Source organism: Nuphar pumila, chromosome 12 (genome assembly GCF_984573655.1).
Source record: "Nuphar pumila chromosome 12, dmNupPumi1.hap1.1, whole genome shotgun sequence".
NCBI lineage: Eukaryota > Viridiplantae > Streptophyta > Magnoliopsida > Nymphaeales > Nymphaeaceae > Nuphar > Nuphar pumila.
The window spans coordinates 38,135,497-38,163,431 of NC_143260.1; the positions used below are offsets into that span (position 1 = coordinate 38,135,497).

A 27,935-nucleotide genomic window follows, 5' to 3' on the forward strand; every position below is an offset into this window, starting at 1 on the left:
TGTTTATCGCAAGAACAATAATTTGCATAGAGGACACGAACTCATCACTTATACAGACGCATATTGGGCAGGGGATCCAGATGAGAGACGATTTGTCTCTGGATATTGTGTATATATTGGACACAATTTAGTGTCCTAGAGCAACAGAAAACAAAAGGCAGTGGCACGATCGAGTACAGAGGCTGAATACAGATCGATGGCTGCAGGCACGACAGAAGCCACATGGATTAGACACTTATTGAGTGATCTTGGGGAGACAATTATTCGATCTTTTCTTCTATGTGATAATCAAAGCGCAATAAACATTGCATGTAATCCTATCCAGCATAGCAGAACGAAGCACATTGAAATTGATCAACATTTCATACGGCAAAAAGTCGAGATGAAGGAGATAGAACTACGTCATATTCGAACAGAAGATCAAGTGGCAGACTTGTTTACCAAGGGGTTAACAGGACGTCAATTTTGGCTATTAAAGAGCAAGTTGTACATGATCCAAAATCACGTACAATTTGAGGGAGGGTGTTAAAATATAGCTTGCGTATGGATCTGGATCCAGATCCATACGCATGGTATGTTAATGAAACACATGCTGCTTTAGTATCATTAATGGCATCCTTGTAATATCTCTGATATTACAAGGATAGTTGTATATTTGCTGTTTTATATTAAATGATTAGGGCTTGGAGGTCGAGCATTATGAGCCGCCCCAGCCATTGGTCTCTCTCTCTCTCTCTCTCTCTCTCTCTCTCTCCCTGTTTCCTGCAGACGCTGTATCAGATATGGAAATCTGATAAGGGATACAGGTGCTATGACCCTACCAACAAGAAGATCAGAATCTCCAGAAATGTTATTTTTGATGAAAATAGTTTTCTAAAAAATAAAGCAGATCATGATTATGAACATATTGACACATCTGTCAATTGGTATGATCCATGGCTAAGTGCTGAACTCATCTCACATGCTACAGAACATACTACTTTGGCTCCTGGAAGCATAAACGATGAGATAGTTTCAGATGAGACATCAGAAACAGAATATTAGAGATATAGAGGAAATGTCTATACCAGGAGGCCCAGAGAACAAACCGATGTACCTACTGGAGAACAGGTGGCATTGTCCAGTAATAGAGAGGGACCAAGAAGATCAGGCAGGATAAGGCACCCTATTGAGAAATGGGTGAGTTATGATAACTTCTCTATGGATTTTCAGATTTTTCTATCCAAGATTGAAAAACACGAGGAACCACTTCGATTTCGTCAAGCTATTCAATCCAACAAATGGATTGAAGCAATGAATGAGGAGATTGAGGCACTTCATGAGTGTCAAACATGGGAGATAGTTGGTCGTCCCCCAGATAAAAATGTTGTTGGTTCAAAATGGGTATATAAGATTAAATATAAACCTGATGGTAGCATTGAACGATACAAGGCACGTCTTGTTGCCAAAGGTTTCACTCAAGAATACGGTCAAGATTATGATGAGACATTTAGCCCAGTAGTGAAAATGGGAACCATTCGTATTATTCTTGGCCTGGCCATTGAACATGGATGGACTCTTAGTCAGCTTGATGTTAAAAATGCATTCCTTCATGGGGATTTAAAGGAAGAGGTCTACATGGAGCAACCTCAAGGGTATGCAGAGGGAGACCCAAAAGAATATGTATGCAAATTGAGCAGAGCTTTGTATGGCTTAAAGCAAGCCTCCAGGTCGTGGTTTGAAAGCTTCTCCTTAGAGATTCAGAACCACGGTTTCCTCCGCTCTCAACTAGATCATTCTCTATTTATATACAGAGATAGATCCAATATAGTTTTCTTACTTATATATGTTGATGATATCGTGATCACTGGTAATGCTCCAGACCATATTCGACAAATTAAAGATTTGTTGAGTATGTGATTCAGGATAAAAGATCTTGAAGAACTGAGATATTTCCTTGGTGTAGAGGTGGACAGACAGGATGGAAAAATGTCATTAACCCAACACAAATACACTCTTGATCTTCTGGCCAAAGCAGGAATGACAGATTGCAAACCTCTACCTACACCTAGTGTTGTCAGTCAAAAGCTCAGTATTTGTGATGGTGAGTTATACCCTGATGCAAGCAAGTATCGCAGTTTAGTGGGCATGTTACAGTATCTTACTTTTACTAGACCAGACATTGTATATTCTGTAAACCAGGTATCTCAATTCATGCATGAGCCAAAGACTGGTCACATGGATGTTGTCAAACGTATTCTTCGTTACCTAAAAGGCACAGTAGGTGATGGACTCACATATGTACAATCTTCGTGGGGGACACCAAAACATGACATAGTGGATTATACAGATGCGAACTGGGCAGGGGACCCAGATGAGAGGAGGTCTGTTTCAGGATACTGTGTTTTTATCGAAAGAAATCTAGCCTCATGGAGTAGCAGGAAACTGAAGGTTGTGGCACGATCTAGTACAGAGGCAGAGTATAGATCTATGGCAGCTACCAGGGCAGAAGTGACATGGATTAGACATCTACTTACAAAGATGGGAGAGAATATCTCAAGTTCGACTCTTATGTGTGATAATAGAAGTGCTATATAAATTGCGTTCAATCTTGTTCATCACAGTCATACTAAGCATATTGAGATTAACCAGCATTTCATTAGACAAAAGATAGCGGACAAAGAGATTGAACCAGTTTATGTGACTTCAGAAGACCAAGTCACTGATATGTTCACAAAAGGCCTCACAAGTAATTGTTTTGGGTATCTGAAGAACAAGTTGCACATGGTTCGATCCCATGCACAACTTAAGGGAGGGTATTAGAATATGGATCGGATATGGATCCATTGAAGGATCCATATCACGTGTATATTTACGTATTTTATATTACTAATGCAGGGTAGTTTTGTCCATGCAAAAAAAGTTTTAACCCTATTAAACTTAACAGTGTTTTAATGCAGCCAAGGAAGATTAGAGTGGCTGCCGATTCTTAACAGGTACCTGAGTTATCTTTCTTCTCTTTCTCTTCTCATTTCTCAATTCTTGCAGCAGTTTTCTCAAACATTTTATCAAGCAATGAATTCTAAGCGATGGATTAAAGCCATGAACGAAGAAATTGAGGCTCTTCATGAATGTGGCACTTGGGATATTGTTCCTAGACTACATAATCGAAATGTGGTTGGGTCAAAGTGGGTGTATAAGATAAAGTATAAGCCAGATGGCACTATCGAGTGATACAAAGCTAGGTTGGTTTCCATAGGCTTCACATAGGAACAAGGATAAGACTATTATGAGACCTTCAGTCCAGTCCTAAAAATGGGCACTAGCCGCATCATACTATCATTGGTTGTTGAGCATCAATGGACTCTCAACCAACTGGATGCGAAAAATGCGTTTCTATATAAAACTCTGAAGGAGAAAGTATACATGGAGCAGCCCACTGGGTATGCAGAAGGGAACTCTAAAGAATATGTGTGCAGGTTAAAGAGAGCTATATATGGTCTGAAGCAGGCATCTCGATCTTGGTTTGACAGTTTTTCACTTGAAGTTGAAAAATATGGCTTTAGTTAGTCTCTTCTTGACCATTCTCTTTTTATATTCAAATGCAAAGATATAGTTACCCTATTATTGATATATGTTGATGACATTATCATTACAGGTAACTCTAATGAACATATTAAACAGGTTGAAGAACTTCTGAATTATATATTCAAGATGAAGGATCTTGGTAAGCTGTGATACTTTCTTGGAGTAGAAGTTGACAGGACTCCTAAAGGCATGACACTTACTCAACATAAGTATACCATTGATGTTCTTAGCAAGGCAGGTATGACCAATTGCAAGCCTCTAAGCACACCCAGTGTACTTCAACAGAAACTCAATTCCCAAGATGGAGATTTGTATGAGGACCCTACAGGATATCGCAGGATAGTAGGAATACTTCAGTATCTCACCTTCACTCGGCCTGACATTGTCTATTCCGTCAATCAGGTATCTCAGTTCATGCATGAACCAATATTGAGCATATGGAAGTTGTTAAACGCATCCTTCGATATTTGAAAGGAACTATTGGAGATAGTCTTCTATACAGAAAGAGTATCCATGGCCATTACATGCATGAACTTCTTACTTACACAAATGCAGATTGGGCAGGAGATCCAGATGAGCGTAGGTTAGTCTCAGAATACTGTGTTTTCATTGGCTTAAATCTTGTATCCTGGAGCAGTAGGAAACAAAAGGCCATAGCTAGGTTAAGCACAGAAGCTGAATATAGATCAATGGCAACTGCTACAACCGAAGTAACATGGATCAGACACCTGCTGACAGAAGTAGGAGAATCGATTTCTAAAAGCGTTCTCTTGTGTGACAATCAAAGTGTTATCAACATGTCATTCAATCCTATCTACCACAGGCGTGCTAAGCATATTGAAATTGATCAACATTTTGTAAGACAGAAGGTCGAAGAAAAGGAAATTGAACAAGAATATGTTTGAACTGTTGATCAAGTTGCTGACTTGTTTACAAAATGACTTATCAAGGATAGATTTTGGATGTTAAAGGGCAAGTTGTTCATGGTTCAAAACCATGTACAACTTGAGGGAGGGTGAAAAGACGTCGTCATTCACGACTGGGTCTGAATCCAGACCCAATACGTTTTATTTTATTTAAACACATGCTCATTAATGGCATGTTGTAATTTTAATATTTTATGTAATGGTATTTTCGTACCCTAATTTTTGTACATGTGTATACTTAATGAAATGCAAGAATCGCAGGCCCTATTGGGTTTTCCTATGCAGCCATCAGAGCCTCTCTCTACTCCCTCATCGTTTTCTGACATCAACAAATATGAAGCTATGGATAGAGAAATCTATAAATGCTAGGTTGTGAATTGAAGGGCAATGCCAGAAGCAAGGAGTAAGAAGAACTCAGTGAATTCAACCAAACAAGATTTTTTTCTTTAGTATCATCAACTAAGTAAAATTTTCTGGTAAATCAAGGAGGAATCACAAGGCCCAAACCCTTTCCTATTTCATGACAAGCACAATACTATTAAATTAACTGCCACTTCAAGTACCCATCAAAATGTGTCCTGTTATGAAGATACTTATTAAATGAAGAAATTGGAGAAAGAAAATGTCCAAGAAATCTCAGACGGTTTAAAGAAGAAGAATCAGTGTTGTGAGCTGATATCATATCCACCGTAAGAATCTTACTATGAATACTGCTGGATTTTTTTTTTTTGGTTCTGAATCCAACAATAATGTATCTACTCTGGAAGATATGACATTCGTTTGCAGCCCTAAACTCATTAAAATACCACAGTAACAACATTTTCAGTGTCTGATTGGAAACTGGCAGCTGAAGAGGCAACTATGAAATCCACATAGCTTCCAAACTTAAAAAATGTATTTGCCAAATCCTGGCCAAAATATTGATGGTGCTCCCAAACAGGCTGGTGGGAAGTGTCAAATCCACAGTATTTGTGGATTTCATACTTCCATCCCCATCAACCTTCGACTGATAGTTTCCAAACAGAACTTAGATGAAGTTCCCGACACCTTAAACAACAATTGCGAGTAAGATCACAGCACCATGCTTCAGTTTAATTCATGAAGCACTGTAGTCAACCTTCAATATTAACAAATTCCTCATTACTTCCATAAAATATCTTCATAATCCTACCAGTATGCAATTAATCACACAACACTCTCGTTTATTTGGGCTTCAATAAAGTAAATAACTTAAAAGCTGCGATTTTAGGAACTAGTACGTGAAAAGTAACCTCATGAATCGATTTCATTCATCACTTTCTATAAATTATCAATCAGAATCGAAACAGATATCAAATGCCTTCGTTCAAAGACTGAAACAAAGAAAACCATCACGTTGGCATCACCATATCAGATTACACGATGCAGAAAACTCGAAACACGACCAATTCTAGCAAACAAAGATAATGGTGAAGCCTCTTTTCATCTCAACGAGCAACATCGCAAACTTGGTACTGGAGCTTTTTGATTATTAGCTAAGATCGTTGCATTTTGGAAGGGAATTATAAAGAAGAGAGCGAACTCACCGACGGCAGCAGAAGAGCAGTGAGTTTTGGTTTCCATTGTGAGTCTTCTTCGAGTGGAGAGGCGAGTGGGGAAGGGAAGACTGTTGATGGGTGAGAGACGGGAGGGGTACGTCCTAAGCTTGGAGGGTAGATGTCCTACAAAGGATATGACACCAATAGTGGATGGGAGGACATCCATGGAGGGAGTGAATTGGTGGGTTTGGTCATGTCCCTGCCATTGGGATTTAAGGCAACGATGGATAAATCGCTTCTTTAATTTATGAAAAAATTACAAATTATCGCCTAATTATTCATCTAATTTAAAAAACAAACCTAACATTTAAGATTTTACAAATAGACTCGGATTAAAAAAAACCATGGCTATATCAAAGGAAAAACAGACAGAAACCAAAACCTGAACTAGTTCCTAAAACTAACTACGCTCTAAATTTTTTCATTAGACCCATTTGTGAAAGATCACAATTAAAAAAAAATACAAAAAAAACTCTCAAAGCATCAACAATACCAACCCAAAAAAAAACGGCTTAAAAAGAAAAGAATGCACGTCCTCTACTTAAAGAAATACAACCACTACCACCAACCTCTATAACAAATATCGCGAGATTTATTGCGAGAAATTGCCTAAAAGTTTAAAATGGCAATTTCTCGCAAGATTTTCAAACCGTGACAAATATCATGATATTTATATATAAAAAAATTATTATCGTGAAACTCCTTGAGATCTTTATTTTTTAATTGTTTTATTTATATATTTTTATAAAAATTATTTTTTAATTTACTTTTTTATTCCGAAGATATTGCCACAAAAATATGAGATTTATGAAAAAATTCAAAATCTCTGAAGTTTTTTTCCTGCCAATATTTTTCCGTTTGCCACCAAGTACCAACTACCAACTATGATTTCTGGTGCTCGCGTATGGAAGGGTAAATCTGTCTTTTTCCATCATCTAACTGATTCTAGTTAAAGCTCGTGAGCTGAGCCAGGTGGGTATTTGAAATCTTTTTTTTACCAATGACGGCCTATTTGTAAAATCTTAAATGTTAGGATGTTGTAGTAATTAGGTCAAATGTTAGGGGGTATTTGTAAACTTTTCTTTATTTATTCAAATATTTTTTTATTTCCTTTTGCAGTTGGCATGGTGCAACGGACTGGCCGTTCACCTTCCCACCATACGTACACCTAATCCTAACCGTTCAAATGTATTTGGTTGAACCGTTGGGATCGATACATGATGTGCAGCGTCATACATGTGACAAGCAAATCATCCAGTAGTCGGCACAATCAGCTTGAACCATTAACTCGGGCACAAACCTTTTGGGGTTTAACTCGTGACTCGGTATGACTCGGCCAGTCAACTCGAATGACTCAGATTTTTTTTATATGTTTTACTCAAATATCATAAAAAAAACGTTTATATCTTTGAAAAACAAAACAACACAACAAAATATTAAAAATATATGAATGACATGACGATTTACAAATAAAATGATAACAGAGTTTAATAGTTCTTAATTTTACAACTTCATTTTTCTTAGTTTTCCTAAGTTTCCCCTCAAACTGTAAACAAGAGAGCACCATATTGATTGCCCAACTTTTAGATTTTATGGGCAGTTAACAATTAACATGATATTTGTTTTTAGAAAATAAATTTTTTTGTTTACAAAAAAAAATCCAAGTGCTAACATGTCATCCCTATGCTGTGTGAGCGTGAACAAATTGTAATATTTGACATGTCTCCTTTAATTCTGCTTATATATAGGGAAACTGAAATATGTAAAATAGTATGAACCAAGATTTTCATAGGATTTTTTGCAATCTTGCATGTGCATTTGCTTGAAATCAGCTATTGAATCATCGTAATTAGATCAAGAAATGCAATTTTGTATGCTTGAATATTTAAAAAAATTATAAGTCATTGATTTTCAAGCCTTAAAAGATCCTTCTTATACATCGTTATCAGATGATCTAAGAGTCTGTTTTTATAAAACCAAACATCGCTGTCAAGTTTTAAAAAAAAATTAAAAAATAACCTATAAAAATTTCGGTGTATACCGGATTACATGTTTTGTTGGATTGCATATTTTGGTTACCCATGAAGTAGGCATGTTGCTTAACTGGGGTAGTCTTATAAAATTCTGAACGTTGATATTTAGAGTGGAAATTGGATGGCTAGGATTAATATATGATGAATTTATGAAGGGATCTATCCTTGTTGAGTAGCTTTCAAAGCGGTTTAAAAACATCTTGTGTGTCGTGCAAGACGCTGTCCTCATCAAATGTGTTTTTCGTAGGACATGTTTTTCCTTAATGAAAAGGATTTATTTTCTTGCATTTTAAGGTTTTATGTGTTTTTTGTATTTATATATAAAAAAACAAATTCTTATTTGTTCTCAAATTACTTTTTTTTTTTTTACTTGGACCCAATTTGAGATCTATTTCTAGGGCTAAAATCCATATTTTTTTTATAAACTTTCATAATTAGATCCAATATGACACTTATTAAAGCATTCATATATAAAAAAAATTAGTAATTCTTATATTTTCTGAAATTACTCATATTTTAAATATTTTTAAAATTTATAATTCAATTTATGATCCATATCCGCAGCTAAAATCTATAATAAACCTTTTTAAATACTCATAAGGTTGGGTGGATCCGGTCATACGATTTAAAATAAAGTTATTTAACCCATTATCCATATGCATTCAAGTTGTCCGCATAGCCTAAAAATCAAAAACACAATTTCTGGTTCAGTTGAAATGAACATTGAACGTAGTACAATTATTACCAATAGTGGACGTGCCATCAAACACACCACCATGAAAAGCGTGAAATCACATTGCATCTCATCCTCCCTCCTATTTTTATGGGTTGTATGAAACACTTATTATTCTGCCATTCTATGTAATAGAGGAATAGAGATTAATGGTTATGGATTTCAATATAAAAACTACCAAAATATTTCAATATAGCCAAAGTTCTCATTTTCTATTTTAGTGAACCAAAGAAGAGAGGGATTGCCCAATAATTCATCAACTATTCACTATAATGTTATAACAGTAGTAAAAACAAATCATGATGCTTTTATTCTCATTATTATATTTTTAAGATAACCTCATTTTGCTAGATTTTCACAAAAGTTTGAAAATCCAAAACTTTAAAGCTCTGTCAAGAGTGAAATTGAGTTGGGTTTGGTTGTTAAATGAAAATCCAAAGCTTTATTTCTCTATACAAACCCTAGAAGTAAGATCCTAATTTTCATATGGATCAATGTTGCATCTGTCAAATCCTTCTTTTTTGGGGAGTTGTATCAGGTCAGAGAGCAAGGTCACCCTGATGCCATTCATCCATTTGATGTTCATAGCATGGATGAACAACACCAGGGTGACATCTGACACCTGAAACCCACTCCTTTTCTTTTTGGATCTCATTTGGATTCAAATCCATAATTTATGGATCAGCATGTAAAAAGCTTGTTTACTTTCATCTTTTGCGGGAACCAGATACATAATAGATCTGGACCCATCTCCACTTAATCTGATCTCATTTGAGTATGGACTCGCGTCCCTAATCTATTGCATACAATTCAAATCTGGATTCATTCAAAACATGATCCGGACCATATCGGATTCGTCTACACCCTCTACTTACACAAACGGCAAGTACATGGTAGTAGGGGTGTCAATGGGTCAGGTTTGACAGGACCTGACCCGGACCAAACCCTATAAGGTCAGCATTTAGAGATAAAGAATGAGGTCCGATTAGAATACGGGTCGGACCTAAAGGGTCCGATTAATATATGGAGCTGGGGTATGGTTTGCAAAATTTCATACCACACTTGGGCCTGACCCGAGTTTTGGTTAAGACCCGTGATTTTCAATGTAAAAAAGATAAAAAAAGATTATTTTACAGGGTATGGACCAGGTTTGGTTCATGTAATTCTTATAAGGTCCGGGTATGACTTCATATAGCAGACCCGATACCATCATTTCCAGACCTGGCACCCGTACATCTATCTGGATCTGAGTTTGAATCTACTTGGGTCCGAACCAGATCCGACCCGTTGGTACCCCTACCTGGTAGATCCAAAATAAGGATCAAGCAGGAGTCCGACCCGAACCCGGACCTAATTACCCATTTTTCATCTCGCTGAAGTGCGAGGGTTTCTACTGCGGATGAACGCCTAGCTCTTCTCTTTCTGGAGTCTGCGGAACGAAGGAAAAGCGATTCCCGCGATGAGGATTCCTCCAAACACTCGCTTACTCAGGCCGTCGCTGTTTCCCACCCTTCGTTCCGAGCAATCCCTCTCGTCCCCGCTGGAGAAGTTCCTTTCCTCGCCTCACTCTTCGTTGCAGTGCGGGAAAATCGCGACCATTTCTATTCTGCCTTCGAATTCGCCAAGTTAGTTTATCCAATCCCTTGCTCTTTCTTTCATCCTTCGTTCGGAATTCTTCGCGTATAAATTCGCCGAGGAATCCCGAATCTGTTCGTGACCATTCTCAATTCTTTCGTTTTTATTTTATTTTTTTAAATCGTTCGTTCTGTTTAAGCTAGGGTTTGAGAATCATGTGTTTATGGATTGATTTGCGTTTCTTATGACTTGTGATCCGAGTTTTGATTGGATTGTGTCATTTGGTTGCTTGTTTGAACGTGGAAATGCGCAATGTGGAATCCGTTTCGTTGGTATATCAGGATGATTTTCTTGTGGGGATGGTTTTCTTGCCTTCTCGTTTCGAGATTCTTCATTGTTTTCCCATTGGCATTGTCGACTCGGAGTTGGAATTTCTTCTACAAAGCTCGCTACTTGGTGATGTAGGTCTTTGTAGGAGCACAGTTGTGCCTCTTTTGAAGGAGGGGAAGATAGGCTCAACGAATCCCATTGGGACAAGGGGTTCGTTGTTTTAGCTTCTTCTATTGTTGTTCTTCTTCTTCTATGCCCTTGAAGTAGGAGGACACATGCTTTTTTATTTATGGTGTGGCGAAAGAGTGTGCGTTTCGCGTGATGCTGTTACACATAACGGTGTCAGTGCCTACGGAACTGTTGCTAATTAAGTTTTTTTTTTTAAAGTTCAAGAATGCCAACGTCCAGGGTAGTTGGGGTGATAGGGCGAAAATGTTGGTTGTTCTTGATAGATGGATAGAAGATTATGGCGTCATCTATTTAAAATTTTCTCCTTTTACATGATGCATTTGTTAAGAGTGACTTTGAGGTTTTTGATTTCCTTGTGATTTTTCTGAATTAGGATAGCTAATTTATGTTTCCCATTTCTTTTGCTGCTCTCTTTTTGCTCAATAGTTGCGTTCGTTTAATTTGATGTACTTGTGGGCCTACAATGCTACTTTTTTTTTGTCATAGGAGATTGAATATGGTGTACCTAGAGATTTAGGTGATTCATTATTCAACTGCAAGCTATCGGTTTACTTTTCTTGGTGTGCCTTCTTGCTGCCCCTGCTCTATCGCAATGCTAATTTTGTTTCACGACTGGTTTTGACATTCACATGTCTTGGGCAGAAGAAACTGAGCGCCTTCTGGATCAGCCATTCTGCTCTACAATTTTGAAGGCATCTTTGAGTACTGATACAAAGACGGATACTACCGGTGCAACAGGTCTTGAAGTTTCATATAAGTACCTTTTTCTCTTTCTATGTCATGGCAGTGCTTTGATTTTCTTGGTTATTTGATTGAGTTGAATGGTATGTCATGTGTCTGCGTGGTAGTTATGCGCATGCATGAGAGCTGACTTTCGAATCGGTACAGTTTTCTCAATATATTAATTTGATGCCCTGAAAGGCCTTCGTGAAATATGCTTATAAGAAGAAATTTTCCAGTAGCATGGATCTGTATGGGAACTGTATCAGATCCTACATCATTGCTCCTGGTTTTCTATAAAATTTCTTAGTTTATTTATTCATTTATTTGAAACAGATCCACTCTTTGTATTGGAAAAACCATAAATGGACATTTAGACTTTTCTTATATAATTTTATCCTCTATTCGTTAGGATATTTCATGCTAGAGTTTGTTTTCAAGCATATTGTTTTTATATTAAATGGTTAACTAGGTTTTCTTTTCTCAAACATTAAAAAGATCAGCTATTAATATACAACTGTCTAACTTTTGTGATTACTTTTAACCATCCGGGTTTCCCTTGTCTGAAAAATGAAATACCATTTTACCCTTCACTATTTTACCAGACCATGGCAAATGAAGGATCATAGGTCCAGGCATATTTTTCTTGTGTAAGCGACAAACTCAAATGCTTACAAACTCAAATGGTCAAATGTAATATCAGAAAAGATGATCAATTGAGTAGTTTTTTGTCATTTATGCATATATGTTTTTGTCAGTTTTATGTGTTGGTTTTTCTTATGTTAGCTATTATCTCCCAATCATTTTTCTTAGGACAAAAGATGTTTTCTTTCTTTTTGCTCCCCAGAAGAGGTTCCTCATCCTCTTGGATATTCTATTATTCTGGTTAATTATGTGTTGCCTTATGATTGACATTTATTTTCTGCCCTCAGACCATGCAGATATAAGGCTTCCTAATCTCAGCCTTTGCATGCATTTTGTACATACTATAAGATTTTAGTACTGACATGTTTGTGATGCTGCAATGCAGAGGTTGTACAGGACCTCTACCTGAAAATGCTCAAATCTGTCGAAGCTCGAACAATGCCTCCAAATGCTTGGCTGAGGGCTATGTTTGAAAGCTGTGTGAACCGGGAAGATGTGAAGCTTCTGTTTCAAATATTGCAAAGACTTCGGACTTTTGTTAGTGATTAACTGATCAACAAATAAGCTTTCTCCTCCTAAAACACTCTTTGGTGGATAAGAGATTTGTTTCCAACATGCAGATACATTCTTTATCTGATTATCCATATACTAATTGAATGTTCTCTTGCTGCAGCGGCTGTCCAACCTTCGCATCCATGATAATTTCAACTCCCAATACTGTATGAAAGTTGCAGAGGCTTGTGCACGTGCTGGTGCTCTAGACCTTGGTATGAGATTGAAACCTTTTCCAGGGAAGGAGGTCTCTTTTCTTTCTTTCTTTTCTGATCAGCACGACAAATATTTGTAGTGATATTTTGAAAATGTTTAAAAAAATGCGATATTTTAGGTTGCCATTTTAAATGCCAAAATATCATGATATTTTCATTAAAATCTGTGTAACATAGACACGGCAAACGATCCACCGTACCTGTTTCGACACACCTGGGTATGGGTACAGGTACCAGGTGCAGCATGAGTACGCTGTGGGTCAGTTTGGGTCGGGTCTAACTAGGACCCAACCCAAAATCCAGCTTTCTTTTTGCAGAGAGAAGAAGAAGAAGAAGAAGAAGAAGAAGAAGAAGAAGAAGAAGAAGAAGAAGAAGAGGAAGAAACCGAGATAGAGATAGAGAGGTGTACCTGGCACTTGTCTTCTTCTCCTTCCTCTTCTTCTTCTTCTGTTGAAGCCTCAAGAGAAAGAAAAAGGGACAACCCTTTTACATTTTATTTTATAAAATTTCGTACCCTCTCTCTTTCTTTAAAAAAAAATCATTCACACCCCCAATATCCCCAATATATATATAGCTGTCTCCCCCGTACCCACAATTTTTGAAATCGCAGTGTCGTACCCGCTCGCACCCGTACCCATGTGATAGATTAAAATATATGCATCATAATTTTATTATGTTATCTATGTTTTTATTGGCTGTTTTTCAAGAAAAATAAGTGAATTTATTTTTTACATTTTTATTTCATTCTATTACAAATGTATTTTCTAATTTTTAATTAATTTATTTTTGTCAGTGCAGGACAGAAGGTACTTTGGAATCACAATGTATATGGTTTAACCCCAAGTGTTGGGTCTGCTCATTACCTGCTGGTGATTCCCATACTAGTCTATTCTATTGGTTCAACTTTTTCATTTGGCAATGCCATTGCCTAACATTGTTTGGCTTCTTGAGATGGGGCTGTAGTTGTATGCGAAAGAGCAAAATGATGTAAAAGCCATGGTTAAAATATTGCAAGTCATGAAAAGGAATTCCTTACAACTACAACCAACCACGGCAGACATAGTTTTCAGGTACAACAGTTCTATCTGGCGGTTGGAATATTTATTTATTTGCTAGAGTGTGTATGAAATTGGCTTGCTAATAAATAAAACTTGCTTGTCCCTTTTGCAACAGTCATTTGATCTTCCGAAAAAAGAGGATGTGTTTTTTTCTGTAAAACAAAAGGATCTGCTTTTGGTTCTGGGGTACTTCTTGACAAATTTCTCATGAAACATATGAAAGTTTATTGTTATTTGTTAGAGCATAATTTCAAATACTTTGAGAAGCTTAATTATCCCATGAAAAATCTCCTTCAAATAGTTAAGTGCACATTCCATCGGTCATATGTTGTTTTGAGTTGTTTTATATCTTTGTTTTATTAGCAACCCTTTTCTTTGGAAGTGCATAGTGGCAATCATGCAACTCTGATATACTATTTCATGGGTTCAAATGCTTCATCTGGGCACCAATTTTTTTTAAGTTGGTGTTGAAGTTGCATAAACTTATTGCAGTGTTTGTTACAATGTGGGGGACTGGGATCTGATGTGTAAGCTTACAAAGAAATTCATTAGAAGTGGAGTAAAACTGCATCGAACTGCTTATGACATTTGGATGGACTTTGCTGCAAAAACAGGTAAGACCTCTTTTTTTTAACTCAAACCATCATGTTGATGCTCTATACTGAGATTTATAATTGGATTTAGACACATTGGCTGTAAGTGTTTAACATAAAAGGAAGTCTTGCTGTAACAGAGGTGCAAATGTTGCAATGACTAATTCTTGGGCCAGAGTTATCTAGTTATTTTGATGACATACTGCTCTTTATTAAATGGTTTTTGGAAGTGTTTTTAGTCATGAATGAGACAAGGGAACTACAAGCCTCAGTTTTGCCATTTCCGAAAGTGAGAAGCCAATGTTTACTCAACTCCAAAATATCTTTTATCAATTAGTGAGTTATAGTTTGAGTGGAGGGAAAAATATACATTGATCTGAAGTTTGTTAGCAAAATTTATATCAGACAGATGAATTGATTGATAGAAATCTTGCCTTGACACCACACCAAACATATTGAAGTCCCAACCCTGGTCTGACCAGGTCATTTGGAACCTATGTCACAGGGACTCGCTAAACTGGGTGCTGCACCTGCATCGACGCGATGCAGGTGCGGGTGTGGCACCCAGTGCGGTCAATATAACCCTGGGTGCGGTCAACCTACACTCAGGCTTATATTTGTCCAACATGGACTCGGTCAACTTTGACTGTGGACCATTAAAAAAATCTTGACCCAATATATATTTTTATTATGTCGGTGAAACAGGGAGGAAGATATATATTTTTTATGTCAGTGAAACAAGGAGGAAGAAGAAGAAGAAGAGGAGAAGGAAGAAGAAGAAAAAAAAAGAAAGAGGAGAAGGAAGAAGAAGACGAAAGAGGAGGAGAGGGAAGAAGACGAAAGAGAAAGAGGAAGAAGAGGAAGAGGAAGAGGAAGGGTTGGACCTTCTGATAAAATGTAATCCCTAAATTTAGTTTTATATATATATATATATATATATATATATATATATATAGAGAGAGAGAGAGAGAGAGAGAGAGACGTATACATGTATACGTACCTCTCTCTCTCTCTATATATATATATTTTCCAAATATACCCGAAAGGGTATTCCTATAATTTCCCATTTTACGCATATTCCATTTGGAATATGCTTGTAACTTTTATTTGTATTTTTTATTCTTTTTTTACTTTTCTTTTTTCTTTTATTTTTTGGTTTGCGCCACCTAGCCCCCCCCCCCCAATAGAGTCGTTGGAGCCCCCAACGGTCACAAATGTGACCATTGGGGGCTCTCAACGACTGCTTTGGGAGCCACCCTTGTGGCTTCTTTTGATGTATATAAATAGGGGTGTTCCCCCTTGTAATTTGTTATGGCTTGAGTGACTCAAGCTCCTCCTTTTCATTCAATATATTCTTGTTACATGCATTTGTGCATGTTTGCATTATTTTACGCCTTTGTGCGTATTTGTTCAAGTGTGGTTTGAGTGCTTTTGTGCACATCTTTTGTGAAGTATTAGTGCTTGTATGCATATTGTCTCTTCGTAGACATTTTTACATCTTCACCTCTTCCTCTTCCTCTTCTCCTTCTTTCAATCTGCTTGAGTGAGAGAGAGAGAGCACATAACAGTGAGCAGCTACCTACCTCCTCCTCCGCTTCTTCTTCTTCTTCCCATTCATCCAATCTGCCGGAGAGAGAGAGAGGGGATGCCCTCTCGGTCGAAACCCACCCGAGAGAGAGAGAGAAAGGGGGGTTTCTTTTTATTAAAAAAGGTGGGTCTGAATCAAGTGTGGATCTTAATATAGATCCACACTTGAATCTTGACCCAAACTCTCTCTTTCTCTCTCCCCCCTCTCTCTCTATATATATACCCTCCCACACCCCCACACCAAATTTGTTTAAAGTGCCACATTGCCGCACCCACACCCGCACCTATGTGACATAGTTTGGAACAAACTCTGAAAGAGCAGGTACAACCACAATAAGCCATTTAAACATCTATCTTCTGTAATGCACATCATGCATCTCTAGCTTGTGAAATACCTCTATTTTTCTTTTCTTTTTCAGATTTTTTTTGTGTTAATGGCCCTTCCATTGAAACCAATAGTCCAAACACCACCACCTGAGGAGATGGTCCCTTACCTGTATCACTTACTTGGGAAACGGGGCATCTCCTTTCAGAACAGTCGCTTGATGACATGAGTCATGAAGCACTGACCAGATATTGAGCATTGCCACCACAAATGATCCATCTTACATTGTTACATTTCAGCTTCCATTTCTTAATAAATTGTGTCCATGACAGACATGATTCAGTTCTCTATCTAATGCAAATCTCTTTGTAATGCTATCCCAACTGCTAGCATCCTTCCAACCATTTACAACAGTTCGATCTTTTAATCTTGCAATAAAAAGAGTGTTGGGAAATAGAGCCTAAAGGGGTTTCTCCCCAATCAAGGGATCATGCCAAATGGAGGTAAGATCTGTCAATCCTATGTTCATCTGAACCTTAAAACCTGTTATAATTTAATGCCAACCTTTCCATGGTTGAGAACCAGTTTTTTATCCCTTGTTTCCAACCATTGCCACAACCAACCTTTCAATCTATATTTCTCCTTGAACATCTTAGCCTGCCATAGTGCTGGCCAGTTTTATGGGGTTTCATCTTCACTGAACGTGAGTAGTTTTGCATGTTCTCTCTATTAAGAGAGAGAGAGAGAGAGAGAGAGAGAGAGAGAGAGAGAGAGAGAGAGAGAGAGAGAGAGAGAGAGAGATGCTTCATGCAGTTGACTGTCGAATAGCCTGTCCAATCAATGTGAAATGCTTCATGAAGTTGACAGTCGAATGGCCTGTCCAATCAATGTGAATTAGTATTCACTTCATTATGTTTACTAGCAATATTTTGATGTTTGACTTGACCCTCTACAACATAAAATAAAAATCAAAACGCCATACAGTTTCAACAAATACAAAGTTAATGATAGAAAAATCTATTAATGCTAGGTTGTGAATTGAACGGTAATATCAGAAGCACATAAATATAATAGAGCCTAAGTCATTGGTTGTGCAAAACTGAGTGGCTGAAGATAGGAGCCCCAGAATCCAACTCTGCACCTGCTGCCGGACCCTCCCTGCCATGCGGCACATTTGAAACTCTCACCTAGAAGTGATTATCTGAGACATCTGAAAATTATAGTCAACTTCCCTTAATGTCATCACACCAAGCTACATTTCCTTTAGGTTTTATGGCACTATTAGCTTTCTTGCCTGGTGTCTTTTTTATTTTCATGGTTTTGTTTGTTCAGTATCATGTGCAGGTGTAACACTTGTCTGTTGCTCTTATTTTTTGGCTGACAATTTATATATTCTGGTTATCCAAATTTGCAGGAAGGGCAGAGTCCCTATGGGAAATTGAGGAGCTTAGATCAAAATCTGGGAAGCAGCACACTATTTTAAGTGCTTTTGCTTGTGCCAAGGTGGGAGACTGTATCCTTTTCTCCTAGGGTTTTATATTTCATGGGATTTACTATACAATGGCATTTCATATGAAAGAAGAAATGCATATGCTAAACTAGCTAAAACGTTTAAGTAAAATAAAATTGAGTGTTTGCATGTGTTTCATTTTTTAGTGGGGAGATTCCAAGTTGGTGAATGGCAAAACTTTTCCTTCCATTAAGAAAGAAGGCTATCTTCTTCACACTCTTAAGACCTTCATTTTGAAGAAATCCAGCCTCGTGAACCCTCTACAAATAGCGTAGAATGAGTGTGTGACCCTCACCACAAACCAATGAGGAAATATTCTCTATTTTTCAATTTATCTCTTTTTCAAATTTGCTGAACCAAAGCTTCTTGAATTGCAATCATGCCTTCAATGACACCCTTGCAACCTGGAATGAGCCCTCTGTTCCATGCTTGATGTCAACCCCAGCAACCAGTTTGAGAAACTTCTTCAAGAGTCATGAAGGCTCTTATTCAGCCAACCGTCACCCTCTCATAAAGTTGGTCAGCACATGTATGGACATAAGTTCTGTTTACTGACTGTAGCACATGGGGATTCCCAAACTTGGACAGCTTCTTGTGCATCCTATAGAAATAGTTTATTCTGGTCTATACAGGGTGGTGGTTGATCCCTAAAATTTGAGTTGAGTCTAATTTCATAGTATTTTATGATATTCTTCTCTCCTATCCCTCTAGTAGGCTTCATGCTAGTGAGATTTACTTAAACTAGAGAGGCCATAAAACTGAACTCTGGTAGTCATGGTGGATCTCGTAGCCCTTTTGGATTTGATGATCATAGCAAATATTCTCAATAAATAACGAATTGCAATTCTATGATTTTTTTTCCGATTGATGTAATGTCAGTCCAAAAAATGAGTGTAGCTGAGATGCGTATGCTTAGATGGATGTGGAAATACAATAAAAGATAAGATTCAGAACGAGCAGATACGTAAGAAGGTAGGCGTTGTACCCATTGAAAATAAGATGAGAGAGAATCATTTACGGTGGTTTGGACATATTCGGCGAAGACCTAATGATGCTCCAGTTAGAAGGATGGAGAAATGGGAAAATATATTAGTTAAAAGAGGTCAGGGTAGGCCTAGGAAGACATGGATGGAGATGATAGGAAAGGATATGAATGCTTTGAACCTCACCGAGGACATGGCATTGGATAAAAATGATTGGAGGAGAAGGATTCATGTGGAAGACCCAGAATGATATTTTTTTTTGGTTCATATCGCCGACCCCAATTGTTTTGGGATGAAGGCGTAGTTGTTGTTGTTGATGTAATGTCAGTCCAATATTTTGTTAACCGCTGCCTCTGCAAGAGCTGCTGGTTCTGAGTCTGTAGACAAGCTAATTCTCCCAAATCAACCGTGATAAGTGGCTATTACTGAAGGCTATGTCACATGGGTGTGGGTGCGGGTACGGGTGTGACACGGGTGCGGAGCAATTTCAAAAATTTTGGACACGGGTACAATATATATATATATATATTTAAAACGTATAAAAAAATCATTTTTTTTAGTTTTTTCCCCTAAAATAGACAAAAATAGACTCGGTCAAAGTTGACCGAGTCCAAAATGTGGACGGACTCGGCCCCAGTGCGTTGACCGAGTCTGACACTTGGTTGACCGTGTCCGCCCTGTGTCCGAAGCCGCACCCGTGTCGGGGCGTGTTGACGTGGGTGCGTCGACCCCCTAGCCGAGTCCGTGTGACATACTGAAGGCTGAATATCACAACGATCAGTCTACTTTTCAAATCCAAAACCAAATCTGATGGCTTCTGGATATTTTCTGAGCAGTTGAACCCTTTGATTATGTGGACATTACATTGATAAGCTTGATGTTGTTCTCTCCTCCAAAGAAACACTGGGATCTTGTGTCTCCTTTTAATTCCTGTAGGGTAATGCAAGTCTGGCAGTACATCTTCATCTCAGTGCATCAAAACATGTGGTAATAATTACCTTCATGACATAATCTGTTGTTTGTTTGTGGTTGTGTGTGGTGACTATTGAAGTGTTGTTCTTTTCATTATACCTAATGTGTTCAAATTTGAAAAATGAGGCGGTTGTATTTGCCTTGGGAAAGTTCCAGGAACACTTTAGTCTATTCCAGAGAAAAACCTAATTACCTACTGGATTGTATTCTGATCTCACAGTGTCATGGTAACTGACAACATGAATAGGTAATTTTGTGGTCAAGGAATATGTGAAATCTGAAAGTTCTGTTTTATTGTATGTTTTCTGTAGGGTTATCTACTTCAACGTCAACCTGAGAATGCTGCTGCTACCATTCATGTGCTTAGTCAGGTATACTTTTGAAATATCTTTTATATTGCAACCTGGGCATACAATGACACGTGATTTCCATGATGAATCAGCAGACATTCATTTAGAGTTGATATTATCTAGGGTGTCTGTTGGTAAGAGTGCCACACTTTTGTAATTTTTTTTTTCAAGTTCAAACTTCTTGGATTTCATGTTGTATTTTTTTACTTGTGATAACTCAGTTAACCACATACCTTGGGTTATTATTTTTTCCTCTGGTTCTTCAAGTGCAAATTGCACCAGTCTGTTCCCTTGTAAGATTTGTATTTTTATAAGTTCAAAGTAGTCATTTCATGTTGTATATTTATAATCATAGTCACAAATATCGGGACATTTTTAAAATATCAGGATATTTTTAAAATATCACGATATTATTGCTGTATTTTCAGAAGACGATATTATAGGCAAAATATTGCCAATTTGATAATATCACGATATTATCAATTATTGTTACTGTTTTTATTTATTTTCTACATCTTAAATGTGTTTTCTTCTTTATTTTGCATTTTTTGCTTACTTATTTTATTATCTAAACATGATATTTTCTTATTTTGTTATTTTTATTTTTTTAAGACCTGAGATTTTTTCAAGATTTATCACCAAACCTATAATATCGCGAGAAATAACCCTTAGTTGTCAAAGGCGCTAGGTGGATCCTGGGCAGACTAGTCAGTACCCCAATTAAAAAAATATACAAAATATATAAACAAACTGCTGAAATTAATATTAAACATGTATACAACATAAAATCAATCAACAATAAGCAATAGACAAACACAGAATAAATATACTATACATATTATAATAACTGAAACACAAAATATATAATATATAACTGAAATATAGAATATTATAATATATGATTATGATATGTTAATATATATAATTATATATATTTACACAGAAAACAAACATATATGTGTGCATCAGCAGCTGCGTGTGTGGGTGCATGTGAAGTGTGAACTGTGAAAAAGAACAGTCAAACAGATCATATATGAATTGCACACAAAGATATATAACTCAGAAATATAACTCACAAACATAACTCAGAAGCAGTCTACCCGAAATATAACTTAGAAACAGTCAAACAGATTATATATAGATTACATTACATATATATATATTATAATAAAAGGAAAAAGGAAAGAGAAGAAGAAGCAAAAAAAATGTGTGTGTGTGTGTGTGTGTGAGAGAGAGAGAGAGAGAGAGAGAGAGATTCTTCTTCTTGCTGCAAAAAACAGAGTGAGGTGAGAAACCAAGAGAGAGACAGAGAGATGTAGATAGATAGATAGAGAGAGAGCGAAAAGGAGAAACGAAAGGGCGAGAGAGGGAGAGAGAGTGAAAAGGGGGAAAGGCGTTACGCCGTTCCCCTTTTTATACTACCAAGGGTCAACAGAAAAAAATCAGCTCCACCACCCAGGCGGTCCCAGCCTAGGTGGTAAAATAGGGCCCCGCCGCCCAAACCCAATTTCCCAGGAGTGGGGCTGCGCCTAGGTTGCCTAGTAACTGCCTTTGACAACAAAGCTTTCCGAGATATAGCCGATACCGATATTTGTGACTATGTTTGTAATTAAACTTTGCTGACATGGTTCTCACTCATCTCTTTTCCTTTTTCATTTTTGGGCTAGAAAAAATGCATGACCCTTGCATGTTAAAATGCATGATTTTCCCTGATGTTTTTTATTCTTTCCTTGGTATATCCGATGAAATAACCTCTGTTGGCTCTGAGACAGTTGCAACACTGAATTTGATGGAATCTTTTCTCTTTTTGTTTTTCCTCTTTTTCAATTGAGTGTGTTGTATTTATGGTGGTTGTTCCTAAAGTGTAATCACCCATCTTTCTTCTATGTTATATGGTTTGTTTCCCATTCTTTCATGAACGCAAGTGCATTCATCCCGTATCTATGAATCAGATGGGATTTATATTTACTAAATTTCAGGATTAATCTTATATTTTCCACTTGTTAGAATCTTCCTGATACAAAGAAGCCATCAATTCAAGTAGAGCTGCAGAAATTAGTGAGCAACTGGACTGCAGAAGTAAAAAAGCAACAACCCAAGGAAGAAAGAAAGGTAAAATTCTTTTTTGTAATTTATCTTTGGGGAAAAATTTTCATGAGTTTCTTGCTAATGCAATTTGATTGGTTCATTTTGTTGGTTTTTGCCTATCCACTTTGTACTGCAGTGGCATTGTTATCTTCTCTAAATTAAGGCTGCCATAAAAAATGACAGTAAAATGGGGCTGGCCCAACAGGGTTTGATCAGAGAGTGCCCTTGATAGTCCAAACAGGCTTAGAAACTAAGATGAGCTATTCATTTCTTAGTGGTGTTAAGCTGCTAGTTCTACTGATTCACAGTGAAATGCAGTCTCAATTGTAATTTTGAATGCTGACAAGATCACAGTGTTTAATGCTATGATGAAATCAATCCCTAGTAGTTGGTATAAGAGTGCATCATTTTTGTATTGGAGTTGCTGTAACATAGATATAACTTTTAATGCTAGATCCCCAATACCATAGCAAATGATAGCAATAATAACAATGGTAGACGTGGACACACAAGAATTTTGTGAATAACTCGTAGAAAGTGAATGTACCATTAAAAACTTGACCTTTATGCTATGTCACATGGGTACGGGTATGGCCATCAGGCATGCATATGACATGAGTGTGGATGGGAAGGTACATTTTGGCTGTGTGGGAGCCAGAGATTGGCACTTAATGAATCCCACCTAACCTCACTGGTGTTTGGAAACCCGGATTTGGGAGATGGGAATGGTGGTGTTGACAGTGGAGATGGGCCACTTTTTTCAACTACATCCTTACAAGGATGTAGTTGACAACTCCAGCCTCATCACCCATTCTCTTCTCCACTCCCATCACCCTTCTCATCTCTCCAAAACCGGCTCCCAAACAGACCCTTGAGACTACAAACAGATGAATTCATTAAGAGTTGAAGCACAAACTATGAAAATTTATGTATTTCATGCAATTCCAGAAAATTACTCATGTAGTGGGTTGGTCGGGGATAGGCCTGGTGCTAGAGTTTGGTGACGCACCAATATTGCAGCCTGCCATCCCTCTGGTCAGGTCCTCTTTCTAAAGTGGTCACCAGAATCTTCCATATGCTTTTGAATCTAGATTCCTTAAAAGATTGATCTGCAGATGTAAACCTCAAATCTTGCTCTAGAATGCAATTTTTCTTTGTTCCAAAATAATTGGAAGGTTGAAATGTGTAATTGGAAAATTTAGTTACCCAATTTGGTAGATATGATTTCAAAATAATGCTTGATGGTGATGATGATTTCAAAATATTATGTTGAAGTATATTTATTTACAAAGAGGATGTTCTTTTCTACCTTCGGGAATTATTTCTTATTCTAGAGTTTGTTGATGTCACTTCTTGCCATTGGCCAGATAGCTGTAAGCTTCCTTCTCAGGATATAGCTTCAACTTCCTATTGGTTCATTCATGTACTTTTTCTTTTCACGGACAAGCTAGGAGATATCCCCCGTGGGATTTGAACCCAAGAGCCCTCGGTTATGATAGTGTGACTTAACCATCCAGCTGTCTCATTTGTCCCGGGCACATTCATGTGCTTTTTCTATTACCAACTCCCCATAGCAAGTGAAAAATCAGGTAAACGGTGACATAGGCACTACAAAATGTTATTCATGCATCATATACATGGTACTGTACAATGGATTTAGGTTTTTTCCTTTAATGTTTTTCCTTAGCATGTCCTTAACGCAACAACACGAACACCCTTTGAAGTTTAAACTTGGGTTTCTTTTCTTCTTATTTGAATGTTTACTATCATGATTATTTGAAAGCTAGGGCTGCTTTTCTCATTTTATAAGTCAATGGATAAGCTTACCCCTTCATGACATTAATGATTCCTATAAATCCTATATCTGCCTTAATGAAGCAATTGGGTTTGGGTAGTCGAGGTTCAATTGGTATCTTATATGTTTTGGTGATTGCTTCAGTCATCAGATTGTCTTTGACCAGGCCTATAGCGTTTGGGTGGTTTTATCTAAATCTCATCTCTTTGATCTGCATCAGGAGTTCTCAGCTCGCTTGAAGAGTGATGTCACTGCCATGCTCCAACACCTGCTAACTATGGGCCTACAAGTGACGGTTAATGTCGAAGATAAACCTGTTGCCAACTAAATTTTGCACTGTTGAAGCTAGAAGAAATTGTTTTCATGAGATTGCTCTGCCCAACACCAACGAAATCTGCGGAGAACCGGCAGAAATACATGGTCGTGGCATCTTATGATATTTGGTTACCATTGAAAGAGCTAACTTTTTTGGCATGAGTTATGATATTGAAAGTATTTTGGGCTTTGAGTAGTAGTCCAGTGTATATTTTTATGGAGACAAAAAATTTGATATCTGCTAACAAAGGAAAAGATGGTACTTTTTCCTTTTAAAATTAAACATTAGTGTCTTTTGTTTCACCTTTTGATGTGGCTTGTGAGATGGGTCGTATCTAAGATCGAGTGGCCAGCTGAGATTTGGGAAATGAAGACCTGACTACAAATCAAACAGGTTGGGGAGTGACAATGCGAACATGGGTTTGCATTTGGGCTGCTTAGAGCGTGTTTGGTGGCACATACTTTTTTTTTATAGGCAAGCTGGGGTTAGTCAGACCCCCACAGGTTATACAAGGTACCATTGGGTTTTGATCTTGCAACGTCCCAACACAAGGTAGTGAGGACTTATTATCCTGTTTTGGCAAGGGTCTCACCTACGCTAACAAAGATGAGGATAATATGGTTGTGTGGGAATTCCACCTGTTTATGCAGAAATGGGGCCTTTTCTGCAGCGGACAAATGCACCCACAGCGTATTTCACGTTCTAATTATGATAAAGAGTCTTCAGGTACTGGGTCCGCCATAAATAGCTAATATCTACTGAGAAAAAAGTAAAAAATGAACCTATTTTGGTGTTTCTCACCATATTTGTTTACCTGATCCAAGTCCAATTGGAACCGACCATTTTTTTTATCATTTCGTTTTACTGTATCAAATCAGATAAATTAGACTTATTTAAGATAGACATGTATCTTCATCTTAGACTCTCACGTTCCCTTGTTCTTTCCTCAACTATGTGGGTCCACAAAGTATTGCCTCTTACTGCTTCATTTTTGGCAAGTTTTTCAGTTGTGTTTCTGCTACCTCATTTATGATAAGTTTTTCAGATGTGTTTTCTTTAGATTATTGCTTATTGTGCATTATATGGTCATAAAGGATAAAGTTAAAAGCCTTAAAAGATATTTGACAGCAGATAAGAAAAGCTTTATGTGATGTTTTGTATGTATCCACTTGAGTTACCCCTTTTTAACTTATTTCCCACCACCCACCATGATCTCCAAAATCATCGACTAAGGGAAAAAAAGTGGTATGTTCTAGATCATTAGATTGATAGTAATTTCATTTATCAAGAATTAGACTGACATAGTCCAATTTATTATCATGTCTCTATGTGTATTACTAATATGCATCATGCATGTTTTTTTCTTTTGCAAGACATAAAAAGGTTTTGCTAAACTAGTGACCATTTGATTCGTGCATGAATTCCATGTTTATCTTATCAACGATTAAAATTAAAAAGAAAAAAAAGTTAAGAAGTGCTAAAAAAGAAGTTAATTTCTGCTGAAAAACCATGGGGAAAGGCTCCCTTCTATTATTGCAAGAAACTATACAAAGGAAATTTAAGAAGTGCCAAAGAGGAAGTTAATTTGTTTTAGCAATTAGTGTTCATTTTATGTTTATCATATTAAGTCTCTAAGCAAGTATTGGGATAAACTCTTATTATTAAGTCAGTTTCAAGACTTTTTTATTGATGTTGGTTATTTTTGTTATGTATCATGCTTTCTTTGCATTTTGTGGAATGACAAACTCAACATCCTTTTATTTTCTTGTTTTTTAAAAATCATACTACCATCAACATCCTTTTATTTTCTTATTTTCACTTTGTTTTATCAATTTCTCATGGTTAGACATTGCTAGATATGTGTCCAAATTACATTGGGTCAAATGTCTTGAATCCAGATACAATTCCTTCTTCTAGATCTTGATGTTTGTGCATAAATTTCGGAAATCTTTTCATCCAAATTTCTTCAACCATTTTATTTTATCAACTAGGTCAAATATATCTAAACCAAAGTGATCCTGAACTGATGAGACTTAACCCAAACTTGGTAGACCCAAGTGTTCTAGTTGGGCCTAAAACTTAGGTATGTATAAAAAACGAGCTGGTTCTTGGGTATGAAAAATATAGACTAAAACCTGATTAAACTTGACCCAGTTTTATACCCAACCTTAATAGTTTCATACAGTCTATACCCAAACTTTTCCGAACTTGAACCCAACGTGCACCCAAAGTCATTTCATACCTGGACAAAGAAGTGTTGTACGGTATGTATCTAAACCAGCCCAAACCTAAACCTGATATGTACCTAAATTTGTATCATCAATAACTCATTTTCATGCACGATCCAAATGGTCGTATACAATATGTACCTTCTTGAATATAATCAATATTTGTTCTTAATCACTAAGCTTAGATTGGACTTAAAATACAACATATTGATCCAATTTTAATAACCTAATGGGCCGTATGAACTCTTACATGAAGTGTAAATAGATTCTAGATAGGTTATGCACTAAACTTTAGTTTTCAGGCTTGCTTGAATTAATTTAATGTGATGGCTCAAACGGACCTTTCCCTATTTACGTATGTCTTGCAATTATGCCTTTCAATATATATGCTTCAATCAAAGCATGACCCAACAACGCCAAATGTGGATATGCTCGTGGTCCAATTTACACTAGGTAGGGTTAAAAATCAGTCTATTTTGAAACCCAACCCGCTTAAACCTGACCCAATTTACACTCAAACTTGTTGACCTATATGGGGTTACAATTTTTAGCCATATCTAAAACAAATTGGGTAAGGTTTGCATTTAATTTTTAAATCAGATTAAAAAGTGGGTCAATTTAAAAATACGACCAGTTGGACTTGACCTTGTTTTCACCCAAACCTGCAAACCTATATGATTTTATGCTTTTGAGTGATATCCAAACCTGAAACCAGAAATGAACCAACTTGGGTCGTGTTTGAGTCTAATTTAAAATTTGTCAGCCAAGACCTGAATTTGAACTCCAACCAAACCAAACCAAACCAAACCTGGTTATCCTTGTAATAAGTTTGTGATAAAAAAGAAAATTAACATGATAATCTTGAGTTTTACCTCAGTATTATCCATACGAACACAATAATTTCAACCAACTAATCCATCATCTTTACTTATATTTTTTTACTATCAAGTGTATGCTCATTTAGCCTATTAAAATTACTTTTTGTATCTTAGATCATATCTGATAAATTATACTCAATTTAAAATAGACATGTATCTTCATTATGATTCTACAAAGATACACTAAGTA

General features: G+C 37.0%; 2 protein-coding genes across 6 annotated transcripts in view; one reads left to right on the forward strand and one right to left on the reverse strand.

Annotated features, from left to right (window-relative positions):
- Nucleotides 1-6,267, reverse strand: part of LOC149820749 (uncharacterized) — a 41,558-nt gene extending 35,291 nt beyond the window's left edge. For both annotated transcript variants that reach the window (XM_089982424.1, XM_089982423.1), the window contains exon 1: nucleotides 6,059-6,267. In XM_089982424.1, the coding sequence (XP_089838550.1) occupies nucleotides 6,059-6,236 (178 nt within the window). In that variant the 5' untranslated portion in view covers nucleotides 6,237-6,267. The remainder of the gene's footprint in view (nucleotides 1-6,058) is intronic.
- Nucleotides 6,268-10,210: 3,943 nt separating this feature from the next.
- Nucleotides 10,211-24,941, forward strand: LOC149820750 (uncharacterized). Of its 4 annotated transcripts, none has more exons than XM_089982425.1 (11): nucleotides 10,211-10,461; nucleotides 11,573-11,668; nucleotides 12,681-12,832; nucleotides 12,969-13,062; nucleotides 13,861-13,931; nucleotides 14,026-14,132; nucleotides 14,613-14,734; nucleotides 18,040-18,128; nucleotides 20,402-20,461; nucleotides 22,448-22,552; nucleotides 24,544-24,941. In XM_089982425.1, the coding sequence occupies exons 1-11, from the start codon at nucleotides 10,296-10,298 to the stop codon at nucleotides 24,649-24,651; spliced, it is 1,170 nt and encodes a 389-aa protein (XP_089838551.1). In that variant the 5' UTR covers nucleotides 10,211-10,295; the 3' UTR covers nucleotides 24,652-24,941. The 4 variants fall into 4 exon arrangements, with proteins under 4 accessions (XP_089838551.1, XP_089838552.1, XP_089838553.1 ...); XM_089982426.1 differs by having other exon boundaries at nucleotides 11,576-11,668; XM_089982427.1 differs by lacking the exon at nucleotides 24,544-24,941 and adding an exon at nucleotides 22,665-23,092 and having other exon boundaries at nucleotides 10,229-10,461.
- The last annotated feature ends 2,994 nt before the right edge of the window (nucleotides 24,942-27,935 follow it).